The following is a 22,457-nucleotide window of genomic DNA, read 5'->3' as shown; positions in this document are numbered from 1 at the left end:
TGTTTTATTGTAAATTGCATTTTCCCCCAATAATTTCATCACAAGCAGCACTCCTTACTCTGTCTCCGGCGACAACGGTAGAGCCACCATCATGGATCAGAACTCGCCGAGATCTCGTCGGACCCGGCAACCCGATCCCAAACCCGATATTTACTCCACCTTCGTAGTCCACTCCGACTCCGATTCCGATCAAGACAGCAAACGCAAGCCCAAGCCCGAGGACGACGAAGACGACGAAAACGTCGATTTATACGCCACAACGGTCTACAAGGGCGACACTGACGGCGGCGGAGATGAAGACGACGACGACGACTCTTTCCTCCCCCCTCTTCTCAAGCGTCTCCCCAAGGATTTCGGAGGCGGCGCGTCGCTCGACTACGACGACGAAGACGATGGCGATTTCGGCACGATGATTGTGAAGAAGGATCGGGATAGTCACAGCTCGTCGAAGCCCCGAGTGGCAGCCAGTCCTCCCCGGAGGATAGCCGATGAGGAATCTTCCGAGGAGGAAGAGTTTGGTACCTTCGTTGTGAAACCTTCCTCTAAGAAGGGGAAGGAGATGGATTTGTCAACTATGGGAAGAGCGGTGGCGAGTATGCAGGAATCAAGCTTCGGTGGTAAGAAGAACCGTAAGTCTCGCCCTTCGTCTCCGTCGTCACATCGGAGAATGCAGCAGCAGAATAGTAAGATGTCGACGACGTCTCTTCCGGATAGCATTACTCGAGAAGATCCAACCACCAAATACGAGTTCCTCAATGAACTTGGTAACGTTACTAAGTCTCAAATGTTCAGAAGTTAGTTTTTTTTTGCTTACTGTATCGAATTTGGTATTGGCAGGGAAAGGATCATATGGATCTGTCTACAAGGCAAGAGATTTGAAAACGTCTGAGATTGTTGCTGTTAAAGTCATTTCACTTACTGAAGGGGTATGAATAGTTTTGTCATTGGCCTAAGTTAGAATGCCACTGTTGCTAATCCACTCAATGTGATTTAACTTCTTGTTTTAACAGGAGGAGGGCTATGAAGAGATCCGTGGGGAAATTGAGATGCTGCAGCAGTGTAATCATCCAAATGTTGTCCGTTACCTTGGGAGTTACCAAGGAGAAGATTATCTTTGGGTGAGCATATGGGGCCATAGCTTGGTTATCTTGTTAGATAGAGCAGCTCTTACTGTTTTGGTATCAGTTTGTTTCCGTTTTGAAAATACAGTCTCTCTAGTTACTAATTTTTGTCTTCTGGCAGATAGTGATGGAGTATTGTGGAGGTGGAAGCGTTGTTGATGTGATGAATGTTACTGAGGAGGCATTGGAGGAGTATCAGATTGCATATATTTGTCGAGAGGCTTTGAAGGTGTCACTTTTTTTCACTTTATAGAATGGCTATAAGCATTGATGAAGAAAACTGATTATAGTTTCCTGTATTAGATGCTGGTGTATTCGCTTGAGCACATCTGTTTCAACTTGTCACAGGCCTTAATACTTCTATTTGTATTTACGTCTTATATGTAGGGCCTTGCATACCTGCATTCAATATTCAAAGTCCATAGAGATATTAAGGGTGGAAATATCTTGTTGACCGAACAAGGAGAGGTCAAACTCGGTAAGTTAGCTTGGAGAATTATATATCTACTACCTCTTTGAAGATTGGCATTAACATATGTTGTTTCTATTACCCATGTGGCTTTCATGCTTTCAATCTTCAAATCTTGCGTTGCCTTATCAGTTGTTAATTAGAAGTTTTTTATGGCTTTGCTGTTGCATGCCGATTCTAAAGTTTGCTACTTTGATCTTGGCAGGTGACTTTGGAGTTGCGGCTCAACTTACGCGGACTATGTCGAAGCGAAACACGGTAAAGACCTAACGAGTAAAGTTTGCTTTGGTTTATTCATCAAGATGCCTTTGATCGATTGGGAAATTACCCTAAGAGATTTTTGTGCCTGATGGTGGGATTCTTTAATGTTTCTCTTGCTTAAAGTTCATCGGGACTCCGCATTGGATGGCTCCGGAGGTTATTCAGGAAAACCGTTATGATGGGAAGGTATGTGTTCTATTTGACAATAATTTGGTCTCGTAACTCAGAGTTTTCGACCAATGTACAAAACTTCGGATTATAGAACTGATGTAATGGTATACTCCTGAATCCTGAAATTTAGGCTTCAGTACTACTAAATGTAGTATTATATCTCTTGAAGAAAGTAATTAATGTTTTACTGAAAATGGTTGTGCGAACCAGTTCTACCGGATCTTGTTTTTAGAGGAAATTTTGCGTCTGATATATAGGCATTTAGAAACTATAGCTAGCTGCACAATTATCCGAGAGAGTAGAATCAAGGATTTTCTGTTTTACTCCTAGATGACATTTGGACTCTTTATTACAGGTTGATGTATGGGCTCTTGGTGTTTCAGCAATTGAGATGGCAGAGGTAATTTGAAATTACCTCTCTTAGGACTATACAGTTGTGTTGTAGTTGGCAGTTTAGCTGTACTGAGTCACTCACCTGAAATGTTATGAAAAAAATGAAGAAAATTCTTGTACATTTCGATTAACACTCTTGACCCCTCGTCCCATCATTCGCGTCTTCCATATTTCATTCTTAATCATCCTATGGTTGCCTATTGACATTTACTCTTGCTGTTTACAGGGGCTTCCTCCAAGATCAGCAGTTCATCCGATGAGGGTTGTTATATTAAGTCATCTTGCTTTTATTATTATGTTTCCAAGTGAAAAGATACTTTGCTGACTATAGGATGAGAAAATTGATCTACAGCCAGGCTTTTCTTCTGTTGCTTTCTTTCTCTTTTCGGAAAATTGGAATGAAGTGAATCTGGTCTTGAAGCCAAACCTATAACAATGAATTGCACATCGGTTCAATTTGGCTTCGTTTCAAGGGTCTCTATAAATATGGTTGGCTTCAGACCGTTCATTAACTCTTGTTTTAAGCGATTTGGGTTCGTCTGTTTTGAAACTAATACCAAGGAGCTGGGTTTGTGAAGTTTTTCACTATGAGTTGAAATGGAATCTGTATAGACCTTTTAAGAACTTTTCCATAAACATGTGAGTTGTTAGTCTAGGAAATGGAGGTCTTGAAATGCTCTTTAAAGGCCTTCTCTTGGTTGGTTAGTGGTGAAAAGTTAGGTAAAAGAGGGGAATATTCGCTTGTTTGCTTACTTGGTGGCCTACTAAGTTGTTCTTCTGAGAACCCTTTAATCACATCGTGCTATTGTCGTTATTTAATATCTCATTTTAGACATCCATTTTTGCTAGGTTTTGTTCATGATATCGATCGAGCCAGCTCCAATGCTTGAAGATAAAGAAAAATGGTATGTCTTGAACCTCTTGGGAATTGTCACATTGGTTGTCGTTAAGGCTCATACAAGTGCATTCAGTACCTTATAAGGTTGACAGCGTTCATTTATAACCTAGAAGAGCTCTGAAGCTTAGTAGAGGTCTTTGCAATATCTCATACCGCACTCAACTGTTGGTTGCTACCCTCTGCAGGTCCCTGGTCTTTCATGATTTTGTTGCGAAGTGCCTCACAAAGGAACCACGTCTTCGCCCAACTGCAGATGAGATGCTTAAGGTAAGCTATGCTAATCTTTTGCGTTACGTTAAAGATCAGTGGTATGCGTATCTCTATTCTCTCCTTTTCTTTCTTTCCAGCTAAATTTGACTTGTTCTTGTCAATATCAGGATATATTCAGCTTTAGTTGTCAAAATTACCATCACTTTCATAACTAATATGCCATTTAATGTTTGAGATCTATGTGTTGTTCTGATACCGTTCACTCTTTGGTTTTAAATTCAGCACAAATTTATTCAGAGATGTAAAACTGGGGCTTCTGCAATGTCGGCAAAGATTGAGAAGTCTAGACAAATCAGAGCTTCAATGGCTCTGCAAGCGCAAAAAGTTGCAGCTTCTTCAGAGGACACTGTATGTATTGAGTTTTTCTCAAAGAGTCATCTCTCTCTTAGTCAACCCGCTCTTCTTTCCTAATATCTTTGCAAGATATAGTTGTCTAAATTATACTATAATCTTGTAACAGTCAACACTGGGTCTAAAATCAAGTGAAGAGATGAAAATTACTGTTCCATATACCGAAGAACCTCCAGCATGCTCCCTGAATCCGCAGCATATATCCAGCAACACCGCCTTGACTGGAGAAGGCAAGTATTACATGCATGACTATCTAAGGCCATATTGCAAACTGTAACCTTAGTAATCCAACTGAATGGTGTGTTGCTGTTGTTGACTAGTGATTATGGTTCTCGAAACTGTTCTACAAACCTTAGCATGTTATGTAGTAATCTACAAGTTGGCAATTTGCATTTCCTAACCATCATGAAAATTTTTGAGTGCATTTTCTTGGCGATGTATATAGTAAACTCTGAGATGTTGATGCTTTGATGACTCTTCATCAGCCTTGTTTGCACACAGCTTGGATATGCTATTGTTAATTTTTTTTTTCCATCATAATTTTGCAAAACGCATCTACTTTATGTTTTCACTGGTTCATGTACTCAGGTGGTGATTTTGGAACTATGATCTTTCACGGTGAGGATGAGGCAGACGAGATCCACTCAGGGTCTCAACTTGCCAAAGAGAAAGAATCTTCTTCTTCTAAGGTTGATCGCGCTTCTGTTGGGTTCTCCGGAGAAGAAGTAACTAGGATCCATGAAAGAAATAATCTTCCTACTACTGACGTTGCAGTTGAAACCTCAACTTCACGGGGAACTTTGTCATCCATTGAGCATAAAACGAGGCTGAGTAACATATCTGGAACACAGACCGAAGGTGGCAGTGATGCAAGTGGCAGTACCTTGAAGAATGAAACTGTTGGCAAGAAAGCTTTTGCTTTACAAGATAAGGTCAGTTAAGCTTTGTACGGTTTAAAGCTCTTTTCCTTTGCTGATATGTTGTCATGACTTGAATGATTGGCACATGGCAGTTATGGTCAATATACGCAGCTGGAAACACAGTACCGATACCATTCTTGAGAGCAACGGATATATCACCAATAGCACTCTTGTCAGAGAACATGATCGGAGGCATGCAACAGGACGGGAATGGAAGTGTGGCCGTTGAAGCACTTCAGGAGCTCTTTACTTCTGATCCCCAATCCAAAAAGGGACGAAGAGGACAAAACGAGGTCCAACTTACACCTCTCGAACACTATATGACGTGAATCATAATAATGTTTACATGTGTGGTTATTGAAATGGAATGCAGATGCCGCTACCTCCAAGTGTATACCAGAGACTGACGTCAAGCCCTCCTCTGATGAATCTTGCACAAGTTTTAGCCTACCACAGAGCGTACGTATATACTAGCCAATTGATCTCATGTTTTTTTTCTTTTTTTGTTTACGTCTGACTATGAAAACCATTGAATACGCAGGTGTTACGAGGAGATGCCGCTGCAGGAGATGCAAGCAACGCAGGAGCAGCAAACCATTCAGAATCTGTGCGATACTCTTCGCACTATTCTTCGTCTCTAATCTTGTTTCTGTTCATATTTTAGTCATATACTGTTTGGTATTATTTAGGTTGTTTCAATAAGTATACAAATTTGCTAATTTGAGAATGACTTTTCAAGAATTGATAATATATTTGATAAAATTAAATGTTAGTTCGTTTTTTAAAATCGTTTTCATTTAAATATGTAAAAATAAATCGTTTCGTAATAATTCTCATTGGTAATTTGCTAGAAATTTACTTTATTGTGTAATAACAAAAAGAAACCCTAAAACCCTTTCAACAAAAGATGAGACTTTTACTGTGACCTTCTGTGGTGACAATTGTATTGAAGGGAGACATGACGAGATACCAAAGTCTGATAGCAGCTGCTTTGTTGCGAGCTTCTCGCCGTTTAACCTCACCGGCCGTTTCCTCCGTTAAGAGAACCTTCTCTTCTTCCTCCTTACTTCCAAGGACAACAACAACCCTCGCCACTCTTCCTCGCTCTTCTCCCTTCTCAAAGTTTTATTATTTTTCTACTTCCTCCTCCTCCTCTTCTGTTCCACCGCCGAAAGCGTCCCTTAAAAGTGGCCACGAAGAAGACACTTTTGAATGTAAGAAGAAAGATTCAAACCTTCTCTTCTTATTTGATTGCGTCTTCCCTTTCTGGGTTTTTTTACGGTTTATCAATAGGTTTTGCCTTCCTCTGTGTCTTCAAGGTGTTTGTTAAAATGTCTCCTGCCTAAAGTTATCTTCTTTTGTCTTTCCACTGTTTCTTGATGTGTTACAATGGAGTTTGCAAATTTGCGTCATTGATCCTCTATGTTTCCTTGTCTTGTCCCTCCTTACAAGCTATGTCATAAGCTTTACCACATCCTTTGGCAGATAAAACAACTGAGGATGTGGAGGTCATAGATGATTGGGAAGATGAAGAATATGAAGTTGAAGCTAAGGTAGTTTCTCTTTCCCATCTCTTCTTCTTCTTAGATATTACGTTTTAGTTAGTTTTTGTTCTATTTTACAGCTTGGCGATGGAGGAGATGGTGGTGGGGTTGTTCTTCGAGGTGTGCCATGGGGTGAAAGTGTTCTCTCTATTGCTTCCCAAGTTCTGAAGGAGTCTGAGAAAGATCTGCAACTGTTTGCTTTCAGAACTTCTCCTCGTGGATATATATACATCAGACTTGACAAACCCTCTCATGAGTAATAATTATCCTTCCCTTTTCCTATATATATATATATATAGCCATCACGAAAGCAATACGTTTTAGAAACTTAAGTAAAGCTTTATCTGTTTTTCTTCCTTCTGTAAAGATATGGATGTCCTAGCATGGACGAGCTTGAGGAATTTAGTCGAGAATATAAGAAGAGGTTAGATGATGCAGGGGATGCAAAAGTAATCCCAGAGGATCTGGCCCTCGAGGTATAATAATAATAATAAGTCTTTCCCCATGAATCAGATCATTTTGGTTAAAGATTTGATCATGTATTGGTGTTTACTGTGAAGGTATCATCTCCAGGAGCAGAGAGACTGCTGAAAGTTCCAGAGGACTTGCACCGATTCAAGGAGATGCCTATGACAGTAAGCTACGAGGAGGAAACAAACTCGAGGAAAACAGTGAAGAGCACAGTGTTGCTCTTGGAGTCTGTAGATGCAGAATCAGAGATATGTATTTGGAAACTAGCAGATGTGAGGGAGAACAGAGATCCCGAAAGCAAAGGCAGACCGTTGAGCCGGAAACAAAAGGACCTCAGATTCAAACTGCCTTTCTCAGTTCACAGGATGATAACTCTCTACTTGGATTAGTTGATTAGATGCTTAATCAGAAGTAGAGTTGCTAGAAAGGCAAGTTTTTTTTGCCAGAGTTCTATTTCAAGAAAAAACGATGTTTATTCTCATGTTTCTTATATGGTCATGCACGTTAGAGGAGATCCATGTACTATGGCAAACCAAAGATAAATTGCAGCGCAATGATGTTGCTTCAGAGCTTTATTTGACAGAAAAGATGCAAAAATCTCTTGGAATCCAACTAGGAGGATTACGACCCAGGAATTGGCGTTTAAAGAGAATATATCATAGTTTAGCATAGCATTGTTTCATGCACCTATGCTTATAAAATTCATGGGTTTGTTATAAAATCTGGGAAGGAATGGCTAAGAAGAGCATAGCATTGTTTCATGCACCTATGCTTATAGGACCTTCAAGGAAGAGATTCTTGGCAGATATTTGTGGTCAGGGTTGCTTGTGTTATTAAATGTATATTAGGAGGTGAAATTGTTAGACTTTATAATGTTAGAGATAACGTTAGATGCAACAAAGCTATATTATGCGATGGATGAGATTGAAAACATTCAGAAATATGAAGAAGAAATTTGATGGGATATTCTGGCAGGAAGAAGCTGCTCCTTTCTTTCAGTCAGTAATACTATCAAAATAATGCACCTCTATGAACCAATGCTACCTCAAACTAGCTAAAGCCCATGAAGAAGAAACTTGGGGAACTTTATCCTTACTTTTTCAAGCTTGCAAATGGAATGGTCGCTTGGACTGAAGCTTGGGGACGAGCTCAACTCCCCAAACGGAAACTAAACTAAAGCACCATACATGGAAGAGAGATGAAGTAAAAAAATGACATTGTTAATAAATGAGGTCGATGGGTAGTCAATCATCTATAGTTCTTCTAGTTGATAGTGCATATATGATCTTGTTATACATAGCTAAATGTTGGACCATATTTTGTAAGTCAAATGAACTGAGTAAAACGTTAGATTTTATATGGAGGATAACCACCTCATTTTATAAGTCCATAAGTTGAGTGAAATTTTAAACTAAGTTGATGACTAAGTTAAGTTACTTTTGGTGACAAATGGCTAAGATAAGACACTTGATGACTGGTCCAAAATAACTCGGTGATAAAAAGCTAAAACTTAGTAAAATTAATAACACATGTCTAGGTTACTTATGACTAAGCTTACACATGTCTTGATGCGTTACAAAGTAACTTTGTGTCAATAACTACACAAAATTTATATTAATACATACCACATATACAATGTAATAAATAATATGATGTCAACATCACGACAAAATGTAATTAATTTTAAGATAAGGTAATGAGATTATTCTGTACGTAATTAAAAAATCTAAGCCCGAAATAAAAAAGAAAAATCCGACCAGATCCGACCCAACTCCGTAAAACCTACCCGATACAACCCTTCTTCTCCAAATCGATTTTATTATGAACCCCAAATTGATTTCATTATAAACTCTAAATCGATTCTTCAAGGGTTAACAGTTTAGTACCTTTCTTCCATTAGCTTTTTCGGATTCGATTTCACCAAACTTGGATTGGAATTCTATTTTGGATTCGGATTCCGATTTCACCAAAACCTTCTTACATACCTAGAAATCGACGGCCTTTGTTTGTCTCTCAATTCTCTCTCAATCTCTCTCTCTCTTTCTCTTTTTTCGAAACCTCCAAAAAAAAAATTCTTTGAAACCCTAAAACTAATGAAATCGCGATTTGGGGAAGAAGGGTCATATCTGATAGGGTCTAAGAGATGGATAGATCGGATCGGATATTGTTAGTCGGGTTTAACTTTATAATATTACGGATTGACACCAACAACTAAGATTAAAATCAATTAGATCAGATTATGATGTTGTTAACATATTTAATTATACATCATATATATGGCATGTATTAACAAAAATTTTGTATAGTTATTGACACATTGTGATATATGGGATGGTTTTTAACATTTATTGTAAACGTCATGTAGTTGACAAACTTTTTTCTAAAAAATTAAATTTTAAGTAGTGGATGGTGTCGACGGGTCCGGTTTTTAATGGTTTGTATAAATATCTAGTCATCAAACTTAAAAGAAACGTTAAACATTTTCTGGTGTCGGTGTCGAAAGTTTAGGAAGTCGAGAAGACAAAGGTTATCGAAGAAGGGAGATGCTGTTGTTAGGTTTTGGAGTTTAAATAATGGGCTGTTAGTGGACTTTGATTAGTATTTCGTAAACCACTAAATATGTTAAATTTTTAAATACACAGAGATGAACACGTCCTCTTTTGTCCACCCTTCTAAAATGATGTAGCAGCATGAAGAGAAATACAAACCAACTTTATTACAATACTAGTGGCGTTTTCGCGCTTTGCGCGGAATGTATTATATTCGGTTAAACATAAGTTTTGTTTGTATATACTTATTGGTTTAGTTATTTTATAAATTTATTCTTTATTTTTTAAAAACTTCTAATGTATATACTATTTATCATTAAGTATATTTTTTTTGTATTTTTAGATATGTGCTGAATTGGTCTCAAGAAGTTGAAACTATGCATGAATGTTCAGTTTTCGGTTCAGTTCATGTTTCTTTTCCTCGGTTTTTTTATTTTTTTGGTTCAAAAATTATATGAGCCATTCAATTATTTATGAAAGTTTCTTTAGTCTTGGTTTGGTTATTTTGGTCTTTAGTTTAGTTCGGGTACCAATCATAAGAACCAACTAATATCCAATAAACTTTTGGTTCCAATTTGGTTCTGATTTTTGGTTAATTTTGGATAATTCGCATAAAAATCAGATCTTTTCAGTTTTGGGATTTAATATTGGATAATCCATATAAATTTTAATATTGAAACAAATACTATTTTGATAATTCTGTTATTTTGGGTAACTCAAATAATTTTAAATATTTTGGATAAATAAATATTCGGGTATTTCATATTTTATTAATATTATTTTTTGGTAATTTAAGACTAAATATAATTTATAATTTAAGTACTCATTCAGTTTTCTGTTCGGTTCTAACACGGTTTTATTTTTTTCAGTTTTAGAAATATATGAACTGCTCGGTTATTTGTGAAATATTTCAGTTTCAAATTCATTTTTTTTGTGGGCTTCGATTCGGTTTTTTCTTCTTAATTAATATGCTGAGCATAGTTGAAACCATAGTGATAGTGCATGTTTTGTTATTTTTTGTTTTCATATTTTTATTGTATTTATTTGTTGCACATGTTCAGTGGTGGCACATATTTTTTATTTCAAGTTTTCAGGTATTTGGTTTATAAATAACTTTTTTAATTTTTTGGTAATTTTATAACTAAATAGAATTACTATTTTAGGTTCTTATTTGGCTCTATGATACGATTTTGATTTTTCAGTTTCAAAAATATATAAACCGATCAATTGTTTATGAATTTTGGTTTAGTTTTGGATTGTCTTTTTTTGTTGACTTCAATTCGGTTTTCGGTTCTTAATTTATATGCACGCATAGTTGAATGTAAGGGGTGTCACATGTTTTGTTATTTTTTGTTTGCACATTTTTTATTGTAATTTTTTATTTGTTGCATATTTATTGTTATGGAAATAATGTGTGTTGAGAGGCACAAAACTTAACCCTCATTGTAAATATGTTTTGAGCAATATTGTGTGATTATGTTTTTTTTTTGTGTTGTGCCCAGGGGTGAAGCCACTCACAGAGTTAGGTGTACACGTGCACCCATAAAAATTTAGATAATTAAAATTTTGTTGGTTAAATCTGCATAATGCTATTAGATAATGTGGTTAGAATCATCTAGTGCACCCACAATTAACCCAAGTTCGATCCTTAGATAGTGTTTTTTATATTTTAAATTAAATGTGCACCCAGTCTAAAAGTGTTCTGCATTCGCCCCTGGGACTTGTGCCTTTATTTTGAGAGTGAATGTTATATTATGATATCTAGGAAATCGTGTTATAGAAAAAATTTTATGGGGTTGATGTTATTTCATGTGATACTTCATACTTGCCATGGTCCATGAACCGCGAGTCACCAGAGAACCTCGTGAAATTATCAAGAGCATGTCAACGCCCATGAGTTCACCTTCTTTCTTCGCATTCCAAGCCTCCCCAACAGGAGAAATCGCACCTCGACTGGTTTAGGACAACATTCGGCTTTCAGTTCAGTTAGACGTAGGTCACTGTGGGCATTGAAGATAGCTGAATTGCAGATAGAGAATGTGGAATTTTTTTTTTGATAAGAAGAGAGAATGTGAAATGATTTGATGGAATTTGTGATTTTTAGTGAATCCAACTATGGTATTTATGGTTATCGGTGTAGTTTTCAGATGTTTCCATGGTGGTGTGAGTGAACTAATGCGAGAGATTGGAGGTAGTGATGAGAACGACATTAATGAGATCATTATAGTGGTTGACTGAATTCAGAAGAATGGCGTTATGTAAACCGACAGTTTTTGTTGGCTAATTTGTTCCGACAAGATCGAAGAAGAAAGACTTTTGGACCGAGATTCTGGAATAATGATAGGCCCAAATAAATAAATCAAATGCAACATGATGCTTTCGTAAGTAGACGACCCATTTTTCAGAAACAAAAAGTGAGGAAACAACGCCACATGTCACATTTTGGAATAGCCTTCGCTGAGGTAGCGCATTGTGGAGCCTTTCTAGTCAACTTTATTAATATAGATATATAGATAGATAGACTAGTGGCTGAATTTACATTAAAGCTATTTTTATATTAAATATGTTTTAATTTGAAATATTGCACTTCCTATACAAACATAACTAAATAATTTGCAGGAATGAAATTTCCACTTTTCAATTTTAATAATACCACTGCTACCCTATTCCCTCTACACAAATCTACCTTATTATTAATTATTTTTCCATTTTTCTGTATTTTTATTTCGTAATTGTTTTATGTTTTCTCTCTCTCAAACCAGAGCGAAGCTGGTGATTGTAAATAGTAAGCTGAGTTCGGGGAGTTTCAACTTTCAATAGCTAAGGCATCGTCACATGAAGAGGGTAGCGTCTATAACCGCATCCGACTCGCCATGAATCTGAGCTCTGACTTCTTATGTCTACTGCTGCGTCTAAATGTAGATCGTCACCGCCAAACTTATCCTTTTCACGGTCGTGCTTCACCTTTTCACGGTCGTGCTTCACCTTTCACCTCTGTTTATGTCAGATTTGAGACCGTCACGAGATTCACACAGCGTACTCTTCCGTCACCGGATCTTCAGTCGTCTTCCTCTACCGATGTCGTCAGGCTCAGAATCAAGCCTTGCCGTCGCCATCATGCTCCAGATCCGGCGAAGAGATAACGATCTCTACTATGGTGACTTTCTATGTTTTTTGCACGAAAGGTCCTTGACATTCTTGTTTTTTTTTAGGTTTGACACAAACGTTTTAGATTTATAGAAACATCCTCGCGAATCAACCCCGAATCTGTCAATCGTGCGATCTAGACAAGTGAGTCATTTGATACCATATTTTTTCAGCAAGCTATAAGAACACCAAATATAGTAGACGGTTACATATTTTATTAGATGGGATGGATAACTTTGTGAGCAAGCTATATGAGTAGATTACAGATGATAATAATAGTAAATATTAGTGTATTTTGTTTAGAAGATTTTCCAATTTGTAAGATTTTTAAACGACGGCTAATAAAATTGTTAGTTATACTTGATTTTTTTATCCAGCTAACATTTATTTAAATTATAGCTAATATTAAGTTTATCCGAATATATGAATTTTTGTACATCCAATAATCCATACACCCTAACATTGGTGTCGATTTCCTCCTTTTAAATGAACATTCTCTATAGTCTTTTTTTTTTTTTTTTTTTTTTTTTTGAACTTTGGCTTTCATATTAAATAGCAAAAAACATAAAATGTTTACAAGCCCAGATGACTTTAGTTTTATAATACCCATAGTTTAAAAACTCATATTTTGGAAACTTCCATTAGTAAAGCCCAAGAGGAGCTGAAAAGTCCAAACTCGTCGATGGTGGATGACGTCTTTCAGCGTCCGGAAAACCCAATGGAGGAGAAAAGATGGTGAGTGGATAGCCGATCATGCATAGCGGAACCAAGCTTGCATCATAGTAGTGGAGAGAGTTGGGTTGGAGGATCTGAATCCTTGAATCCTATTCCTTATCTGTCTATCTATAATGGTGAAGAGAGAATCAACAGACCTGAAAGAGTTTGAGTGGAGTCTTGAGTTACGTTCATTCCAGAGCCAAATGGTTGTAAGTTGTAACCAAATCCTTTACACTATATTAGATGGTTACATATTTTGTTAGCAATTTATATGAGCACCAAATATAGTACACAGTTACATATTTTATTAGATGAGATGAATAACGTTGTTAGCAAGCTATATGCGCAAATTATAGATGATAATAGTAGTAAATATTAGTGTATTATTGTTTTCGAGGATTTTCCAATTTGTACAATTTTTTAAACGACAGCTAATAAAACTGTTAGTTATACTTAGAATCTTCTATCCAGCCAACAGTTATTCAAATCATAACTAATATTGGGGGTGATTGGTTGGGATGTAAGTGTAGAAAATTTACTTTAGAATTTAGTCTGTAGAATTTTTTGATTTAGCTTTAAAGGATGTAACTTTAAAATTTTCTACAGCTAAAAAGATGAGGCTTTAGAAAAAAAGATTTTTACAACCATTTTTTGTATGTTTTTGTTGTATCTTTAGTTTTTTGGTTGTAGCTTTAAAAACTAAAATAAAGCATGATTGGTAGTATTTAAGGTTGTAGATGAAAATTAAAGCTAAAGTCACTTCCTACAGCCCAACAAATCACCTCCATTAAGTTTAGCCGAATATATGATTTTTTTTTACATCCAATAGTTTTGTTAGCTGAAAAATATTATTATTATATGAATATTTTTATATTTATCCTTGAAAATATTTATTTTAGGTAATGTTAGTGGTATATTGTGTTTTGTATATTATTAAGCATCTATTTTAGTCATTTTAAGTGTTTAAATATTGCATTTAGACGTCATTAGAAATTGTATATGTATATTTTTTATACATATGGGTTTGGAATACACAATCAGAAGTTTTGGCCCAAAAATAAGGAGAAATCTGCACTATTGTAAATGTAGGGGCCAAAAACAAAAATATGCAAAAGAACAAGGACCAATTTTTCAAAACACACCAAAAGATGGATCTTCAGCTGCCGTCGATCGAACTGAGAAAACCCAACTAATCAATTAATCATGCTCGAACTGCATCACTCGATCCAGCCCGATATAGATGAAACAATCGCTTACTAAAGACGTAGACACGGCAGTGCTCTGGTCCGACGGAGATGCGTCCACGACGGTGGGACAGAGACACATGCGAGGCGAGACGGCAGACACGGCTCGGCAGCGCTCTGGTGCGGCGGATATGCGTTCACGATGGTGGGACATAAACACATGCGAGACGAGACGACAAACCGGCCAAGCTAAATCGATTTAAAATATAATCTAATGTGATAAAATTATAAAAAAAATATATTTTAAAGTAATATATAAATAGTTTTAATAATGTTTGATATAATAATTAATATATATTATTTAACAACAATTGATGTTTTATAATATATGTTTGTTTGAGTTATATTAGATTTTCAGTTTATAATGATATTTTTCTTTAATTTCTGGTGTTTTATTAATTATGTTATGTAAATTACTTAGCATTTGTTGAAATTTTTTTCATAACAAAATTAATTGTTGGAAATCTTAGCGAAGAAAGGAAGATATCACATCATTCTTCACCTTGGCCTTAGATCTACGAATGGAAAGAGAAGAAATAGATCTGAAGCTTATAGCTTCGCACGAATCAGATCTGGAACAAAAAAGATTGGTGCTACCACCAAAGGACAAGGGATGACAGATTCAAGATAAAAGAGATGAACGAGATGGAGAAAAAAAACTAGGGTTCCTTATCTCACCGGTGATCAAATCTAGAAGGAAAACAAGACATATGTAGACAATGGGAGAGATCAGTTAGGGATCTCTGATGGCTTGGCTCCGGTGTGCAACAAACAGAGAACAGCGAGGAGAGAGGGAGAGAGATGCATGAGAGAGAGAGAGAGAGAGAGAGTGAGGTTGGCCATGAGAGAACGAGGGAGAAGAGAAAAAAAGAGAAACCTTGACGTCTAAAGTTTTGTGATCTCTCTGGAACTTTGCATAGTTTCGTTTTGGTTTCTAAATGGGAGAAAAGAGAAGGGAAATGTTCTTTTTTAACAGAAAAAGAAGAGGAAACACTACGGTTTACTATGCGGAACAAAAAAAATAATGGATTTTGAGCTAAATAAAATTAATAATTAAAAAAAAAAAAACCATCCCTGTTTATGAGAACTGGGATTTGACAATTACCAATAATGCTGATATGCTGCATTTATTAATCAGAACTGAAATTTATATTTATTTTTTTATTTAAATATTATCTTTAGGATTTGAACACATGAAAAGTTTAATAATTAAAATATTACGCTGATGGCTGCATCAGCTATAGCCACGAAATCCTCCATAACTAATGTCATCTCCATGAGCTTTTTTGAGGCATTGTCTGTGTTCTTGCCGATTGTATCCTTCACACGTTGTGTATTGTCGTAAGTTTGAAGGATTGTAATGCTTGCACCCGCGGCACCCGCAGCACCATCCTCCATACATAATCGAGCACCTCTAAAGTTATCCACTATTATGGCATAGGATTCACTGCACATCTCAAAATATTTTTTAAATGTAGGCTCTTTTTCCAATCCGGCAACGAAACCTGCCCTTTCTTTAGCCTGGGTCGATCCAAGGTCGAGTGTGACTTTCACAAGTTCGACCTATATATTAAAAAAAAAACACAATTTTATTGAGATTTTGTTTTTCAGGAATAATAATTATCCTACAATTTTTTCCATAATAGTGATTACTTATTTACATAGTTTCATTTACAAAATAAAGCTTTTAACCTTTTCCCGTACACTTTTTCTCAAATACGCTTGTTAAAAAATTAATTAACTTGGTAAATAAGCAAATACTAGATCTTGACCCGCGCTTGGAAAGCGCGGGTTTATTTTTGTAATTAAATATATTTTAAACGAATTTCTATATAAGATAGTGTATAAGTTTTAGCACATTTATCCAAAATCACGGATCAAACCGTACCAAACTGATAAACCAAAACTGAACTGAATTGCAAATCGTATATCTATGACTGAAAAATTGAAACTAAACCGAGAACCAAATGAGTACCTGAATTTTTAAATAAAAATTATATATTTAAAAATATTAATTGCATTCAATTTTTAAATAACCAAATATCCTAAAAATACTATTTATAAACCGGATAACACGAAAACTTTAATTACCCGAATATTTTTATTTGGTTGATAAATAATTTAGTTAACCAAAAGTATAATTTATGTATATAATTATTTAATTAAAAAATATATATATATATAACAATGTTTAATATAACACATAGTATCAAAACTATTTTCAAAATAATATTATGTTTTTAAATAAGTAGATTTTGTTCTGAAACACAATTCTACTGCTTACCTATTTTAAAGTATTGATATAGTGTTAATAAATAACAAAGTGTTTTCAAAGTTCTTAGAAGTTATCACTAACCGATTTATAATTGGTTAGCCTAAATATCTAACATAACAGAAAATAAATAACAATTTTCTGAAAATACAGCAGATGGAAAGATTGAACCCGTTTTATGTAGACCATAATCATACTATGGATTCTTATAGGAACTGGTTTGGTATTAAATAATAAAACCAACATGGAATATTAAGTTACAAACATCATGATAATGTTGAAGTGTTCATATATATTACATGGGTTAATGAAATCAATTTAGTTAATAAGGTTGGTATAAAATAATGGTTGATCTCTATAAAAGATGTAATTTTTTACCATAGATATTGTATTTTGGTTTATAGTCTCCGAAGGTATTAACTATTAAATAAATCATAAGTAACCATAAATACAAATATAGGGTGAACATTATTTAATAATAGCACAAAATAATTATGATGGAATAATGCGTATATAGTAAATGTATACGTAGAGAATTAGGTTAGTATTATTTTTTATAACTAACTTGCCAATGAAGAATAATTAAGTTAGTAGTATGAGAAATAATAGGAATTCTAGTTAAATGAAATGGTCCAACTATGACTTGTTTTAAGTAGATTTTTTAGGACTCCTTCCTTTTTAATAGTATAGATGCCAGATTTCATACCAGTAAAATCAATGAATTTATCTAAAATATTGTACTAAGATTTTGAACCCTCATAGATTATCATGAATCTTAAACCGTAACATCCTTTTTATCTCCTCCCTAACACAAAGAAAACTGGAATCTAAAACGCAAGGCTGAAAAATAGTTAATTACCTATTTTGTGATTTATTTGTAGGATTTTTCTTAATTGTTCTTTACTTCCGGTTAAAACAATTAAATTAGATCAATAACTTAGACAAATAAATTTAAATCTGTTGAATTTAAATTTTTGGTGCAATGTCAAATAAAAAACGAACAACAGAATGGTTGGGTCAAGATAGAAAATAAATGAGGGGTTAGTTAGTAATATACCATGTTAGTTGCAGAGACAGCGGGAGGATACGCTGTGAGCGTTTGCAGGCAGAACGTTTTGTTATGGACAAAAGAATTATCGACAGAATAACGATAGCATGTTGAATTAATGTCTTTTGTTAAGGCCATGGTCGAAGTAGATCCTAAGAAAAGTAGTAACGAGACTACCAATGAACCAAGAAAGAAACATTTAGAGGAAGAAGTCATGACTTGCTACTTGCTACTTGCTAGAGAATTTATTTCCCTCAACCTCTGTTGTTAGTGCTACTTATATATACATTAAAATTATGGATAGAACTTTGGTCATCTCACTGGATACCACCGTAATTATTGTTACTCTTTTTCTTGGTCAATCTTGGTCAAAACCATAAGTATCTTATGATTTGCAAATATTTACTTCTATTTAAGAAAACCAACTTTCAAAGGAGAATCATTCCACAAATCCACATTATATTTTGAAAAAGGAAATTTTAAAATAAAAATTTAGAGAAAAAAATTCAACAAGAAATTTTGAATATTATTTTAGAAACTAAAAATAAAATTTAAAAAAAACTATATAAATTTTATTTATTTTAATATATCTTTAAAATATGATTTTTTAGTCCTTTTGACCCTTGTGTTCTATTTTGTGATAAGAAATGTTTTAAGACTATCATAGAGTATTTCTCTTCAATTTTTATAACACATCCCATATATATTAAAATCGAATCATTATAACTTTTAAGTTAGCCACGTGTCATCACCACAACGATTCTTTGAATCTTTAGAAAAATAGGTTGGTTCATCTAAATATATAATAAGATTTTTTTTAAACTAATCATAAATTAATTATTAATATTTTTAATTTTTCCTGAAGTAAAAATTATGAAATTTCCAAATGTGGTGAAAATATATATATAATAATTAATGATTTTAAATAATAAATATTTGATACAAATTAGTGCACCCTCTATGATTTTTGTTTAAATTTAAATTATTAAAATAAATTAAATAATCACATTAAGCATATAATAAAAATTTAGATTTTTTCGTATCTAGTATATTTTAAATTTTTAAAAAGTCTCACATTAAAATTTAATGATCCATGGTTTAAATTTTTTATATAACAAAAAACAAATGATTACAAAATCATATAAGTATGAAGTCTTATTTAATAAATACCAAAATTAAAATATATATATGTTAATATTTTTTCAATTAAACTATATATCACAAAAAATACATAAATATTTTAATTTTAAAATTTGCTTTGCAAATTTTTTACAAAAACTTTAAACAAACACTGACAACCTAATATTTAAAATTTAAAATTTGCATTGAATGTTTTTAAGAATTATACATTACTAAAACTTTTAAATATCACAGAATGAAAATTTGTTATCAATTATTTAAAGTTTTTGTTATAAAAAAATACAAATCATCAAAAAAAACCAAATGAGTAGAACGTTTCATTGAAATATATAAATATTAAAAATATACTATATATCTATGTATAATAATCATATACAATATAAAATAGAAAAAGTGATTGTTTGGATTAATAAAATTTATTTACATATTTGCATCAATTTAATTATATATGTAATAGTTAATGACTTTTTATATATCTAATATATATATATATATTATTTTATGATATATAAATAAATACAATACGTAAAAATAATTAGAGGAAGAAGTCTTGACTTGAGAATTTGTTTCCCTCAACCTCTATTGTTAGTATCTTTATATATACAATTAAATTATGGATAGAAGGTAACAATTTAAATTAAAGGAACTTTTGTCATCTAACTAGATACCACCGTAATTATTGTTACTCTTTTTCTTTTTGGTAAAAATTGTTACTCTTTTTCTTGGTCAATCATGGTCAAAATCGTGATTGGCATCTTATGATCTGCTAATATTTAATTCAATTTGTAAAAAATCAACTGTCAACATTCACAGGAGAATCATTCCCCAAAAGTCATTTCCTTGACTTGTGAAAGGCTCTGTTATAATTTCCCCAAAAATATATAATACAACAGATATTAAGTTTTTTTTTGTTCTTTTTAAGTCGATTAAACTTTTAGATTAAAATGTATAATGTTTTGAGATTCCATAAGATAGATAATTAAATTTATTAGTTATAAATATAATACATTTATTACATACTTGTGAATGTTTTCCTAAATTTTATAAAGATATCCCTTATATATTAAAAAGGAAACATTACAACATATTTTTGTAGCCACGTGTCATCACCACAATCATTCTTAGAATCCTTAAAAAAATATGTTGGTTCATATAAATATATAATAAGTTTTTTTATCAAATTAACCATAAATATCCTTCATTGTTTTCTTAAATAAATATCACATAATTACCAAATGTGGCTAAAGTATATATGACAATTAATAATTTTGAATAATAAAGATTTGATAAAAATTAATATATTATCTATTATTTTTTAAATTTTAACTTATTAAAATAAATTAAACAACCACAATAACTATATAATAAAAAATTAGATTTTTTCAAATTTGTTATATTTTGAATTTTTAAAAACGACTATAAACTACTAAACCAGTTAAAAATCTCACATTGAAATTTTTGTGATTCATGGTTTAAAATTTCTATTAAAACAAGATACAAATGATTACAAAATTACATAAGTAGAAAGTCTCATTTAATAAATATTATATATATATATATGTATATTAATATTTTTTAAAAATAAAATATATACCATATAAAATACACAAGTATTTTAATTTCGAAATTTGCTTTAAATTTTTTTGATAAACATTATGAACAAATATTGACTACTTAATATTTAGATTTTAAACTTTGCATTGAATTTTTTTCAAATTATAAATTACTAAAACTATTAAATATCTCACAAATTTTTTATTTTTATTAGTGATTTAAAAATTTTGTAATACAAATGATCAAAAATAATATAAGTATAAAATATTTTTAACAGATGTCAATTTTAAAATGTACTATATATCTACGTTAATATCATTGAAACTGAATTTTATACCATATAAAATTGAAAAAGTATTTGTCTCGATTAATAAAATTTATTTATGTATTTGGAACAATTTAATTATATACGTAATAGTTGCTAAATTTTAATTATTCAGTATATATTTATTATTTCAAAATAATACATAAAAGTAATATATATATATATATATATATATATATATATATAATATTCATTCCGCGTAACCTAATTAAACATATTTATGAAGATCTTCCTAAATTTTAAAATATATTATACTTATGAAGATTTTCCTAAACTAAATTTTAGAAATATATCTGTATAATATTAATTGAGAAATCAGTTTCTTATGTGTCCCGCTCACATTAATTTTCATGACGGTTAATTACATAGACACCTTTAATGGAATAAAAAAATTAGATGAGATGGGAATCGATCTCCGCGATATGACACCATCTTCTAGATCCCTCACAGACTTAACGGAGTCTTCGAAATAATGATTGGAACGATCAGGCTCCCAGTCTACGCATATGGAGTAACACGCATAGTCAAATTCTCGGTCATTCGCACGCATCCCCCTATAATGTAATCCTCGGTACTCCTTGGTTACATTCAATGAAGGTGGTGTCGTCCATCTACCACCAATGCGTAAAATTCCCAGGACCAGACGGCCAAATACAAAACGCTCTGAGCAGACCAGCAAGCCGCACGAGACCTCCTTGTTGCCCCAATCAAGATGCAGCAGTCAAATCCTCGCATCTACGCAATCTCAAAGCAGATACATAACATCCACCCCCAAAAGGATGAAATACTCAGATTCTGATCGACGAAACCAACCCGAGCAAATTGGTCAGAATCGGCGCTTATCTGTCCGACCAGATGCAACAGACAGTCGGGAACTTACTGAAGCAAAACATGTCGACTTTCACATGGACGACCTTGGACTACGACAACGCAACGAATGAATGGACTAACATTTTGTCTACTAATAGTGGACAGATTGCTACTGACCGAGCTTCACAATCTATTGCACATTCCTCGAAATGTCCAATTTTTTTTTACTGCTAAATTAGTAGCAGAACCGTGTGATAAGATACTAGCTCCAAACTTTGAATAACAACTTTCAATTTTTTTTTTTTGGAACAACACTTTCATTAAAAAACTTAAAGTTTCGGACTACAAAAGTTCATAGAGCTACAAACATAAAACCATACAACACAAACGATATGTACAAATAATATTATGTCATTTTACTTAGACATGTAATTTGGATATAAAATATTAATTTGATTTAGTTATTACTTGAGTATACCAGATTGCATTTATTTCTTTATATATAATCATAATATTTTTCTTTCAACAACCATAGTATTTTTTTGTGCTGAAATAGAATAAAATTTTAATTAATTTTGTTTTTTGTATTTAAACTTTTGATTTTTGGTATAGAAATTTGTATTATGCAAATTACTCATTTGTGGGTTGTATTGAGTTACACATGTTTCTTCAAATCGAAGTTAACTACTCTTGCCTCTAGTTAAGCTAATTTTGATTAGTTTTATTTATTACGTTAATTTAGTTCTTCATCTTAAAGCTGTAATTATAGTCATAATTATTTT

General features: G+C 33.1%; 4 protein-coding genes across 7 annotated transcripts in view; 3 read left to right on the top strand and 1 right to left on the bottom strand.

The window, feature by feature from the left end:
- The window catches only part of LOC103852615 (SNF1-related protein kinase regulatory subunit gamma-1-like), a 423,770-nt gene that overhangs the window by 335,212 nt on the left and 66,101 nt on the right, over positions 1 to 22,457 (top strand). The window lies entirely within an intron of this gene.
- On the top strand, positions 3 to 5,681 carry LOC103852558 (serine/threonine-protein kinase hippo). Its single transcript, XM_009129461.3, has 17 exons — positions 3 to 764; positions 838 to 926; positions 1,011 to 1,118; positions 1,243 to 1,350; positions 1,509 to 1,599; positions 1,796 to 1,848; positions 1,975 to 2,037; positions 2,378 to 2,422; positions 2,642 to 2,677; positions 3,265 to 3,320; positions 3,499 to 3,580; positions 3,806 to 3,931; positions 4,044 to 4,164; positions 4,523 to 4,866; positions 4,947 to 5,147; positions 5,228 to 5,313; positions 5,396 to 5,681. The coding sequence occupies exons 1-17, from the start codon at positions 92 to 94 to the stop codon at positions 5,493 to 5,495; spliced, it is 2,382 nt and encodes a 793-aa protein (XP_009127709.2). The 5' UTR covers positions 3 to 91; the 3' UTR covers positions 5,496 to 5,681.
- On the top strand, positions 5,752 to 13,584 carry LOC103852557. Of its 4 annotated transcripts, none has more exons than XR_004455357.1 (6): positions 5,752 to 6,068; positions 6,340 to 6,407; positions 6,479 to 6,654; positions 6,766 to 6,874; positions 6,959 to 12,575; positions 13,216 to 13,584. XR_004455357.1 is itself a non-coding variant. In XM_009129460.3 (5 exons), the coding sequence occupies exons 1-5, from the start codon at positions 5,813 to 5,815 to the stop codon at positions 7,256 to 7,258; spliced, it is 909 nt and encodes a 302-aa protein (XP_009127708.1). In that variant the 5' UTR covers positions 5,752 to 5,812; the 3' UTR covers positions 7,259 to 13,548. The 4 variants fall into 4 exon arrangements, 1 of the variants encoding a protein (XP_009127708.1); XR_004455356.1 differs by having other exon boundaries at positions 6,959 to 12,709; positions 13,216 to 13,576; XR_004455355.1 differs by having other exon boundaries at positions 6,959 to 12,709; positions 13,211 to 13,576.
- LOC103852555 lies at positions 15,628 to 18,730 on the bottom strand. Its single transcript, XM_009129459.3, has 2 exons — positions 17,856 to 18,730; positions 15,628 to 16,089 (listed from the first exon to the last, which is right to left on the bottom strand). Exons 1-2 carry the CDS (start codon positions 18,060 to 18,062, stop codon positions 15,736 to 15,738), a joined length of 561 nt encoding a protein of 186 aa, XP_009127707.1. The 5' UTR covers positions 18,063 to 18,730; the 3' UTR covers positions 15,628 to 15,735.

The sequence above is a fragment of the Brassica rapa genome, chromosome A02 (assembly GCF_000309985.2).
Source record: "Brassica rapa cultivar Chiifu-401-42 chromosome A02, CAAS_Brap_v3.01, whole genome shotgun sequence".
NCBI lineage: Eukaryota > Viridiplantae > Streptophyta > Magnoliopsida > Brassicales > Brassicaceae > Brassica > Brassica rapa.
The sequence above is the reverse complement of the archived record's forward strand: the minus strand, read 5'-3'. Positions and strand labels throughout refer to the sequence as shown.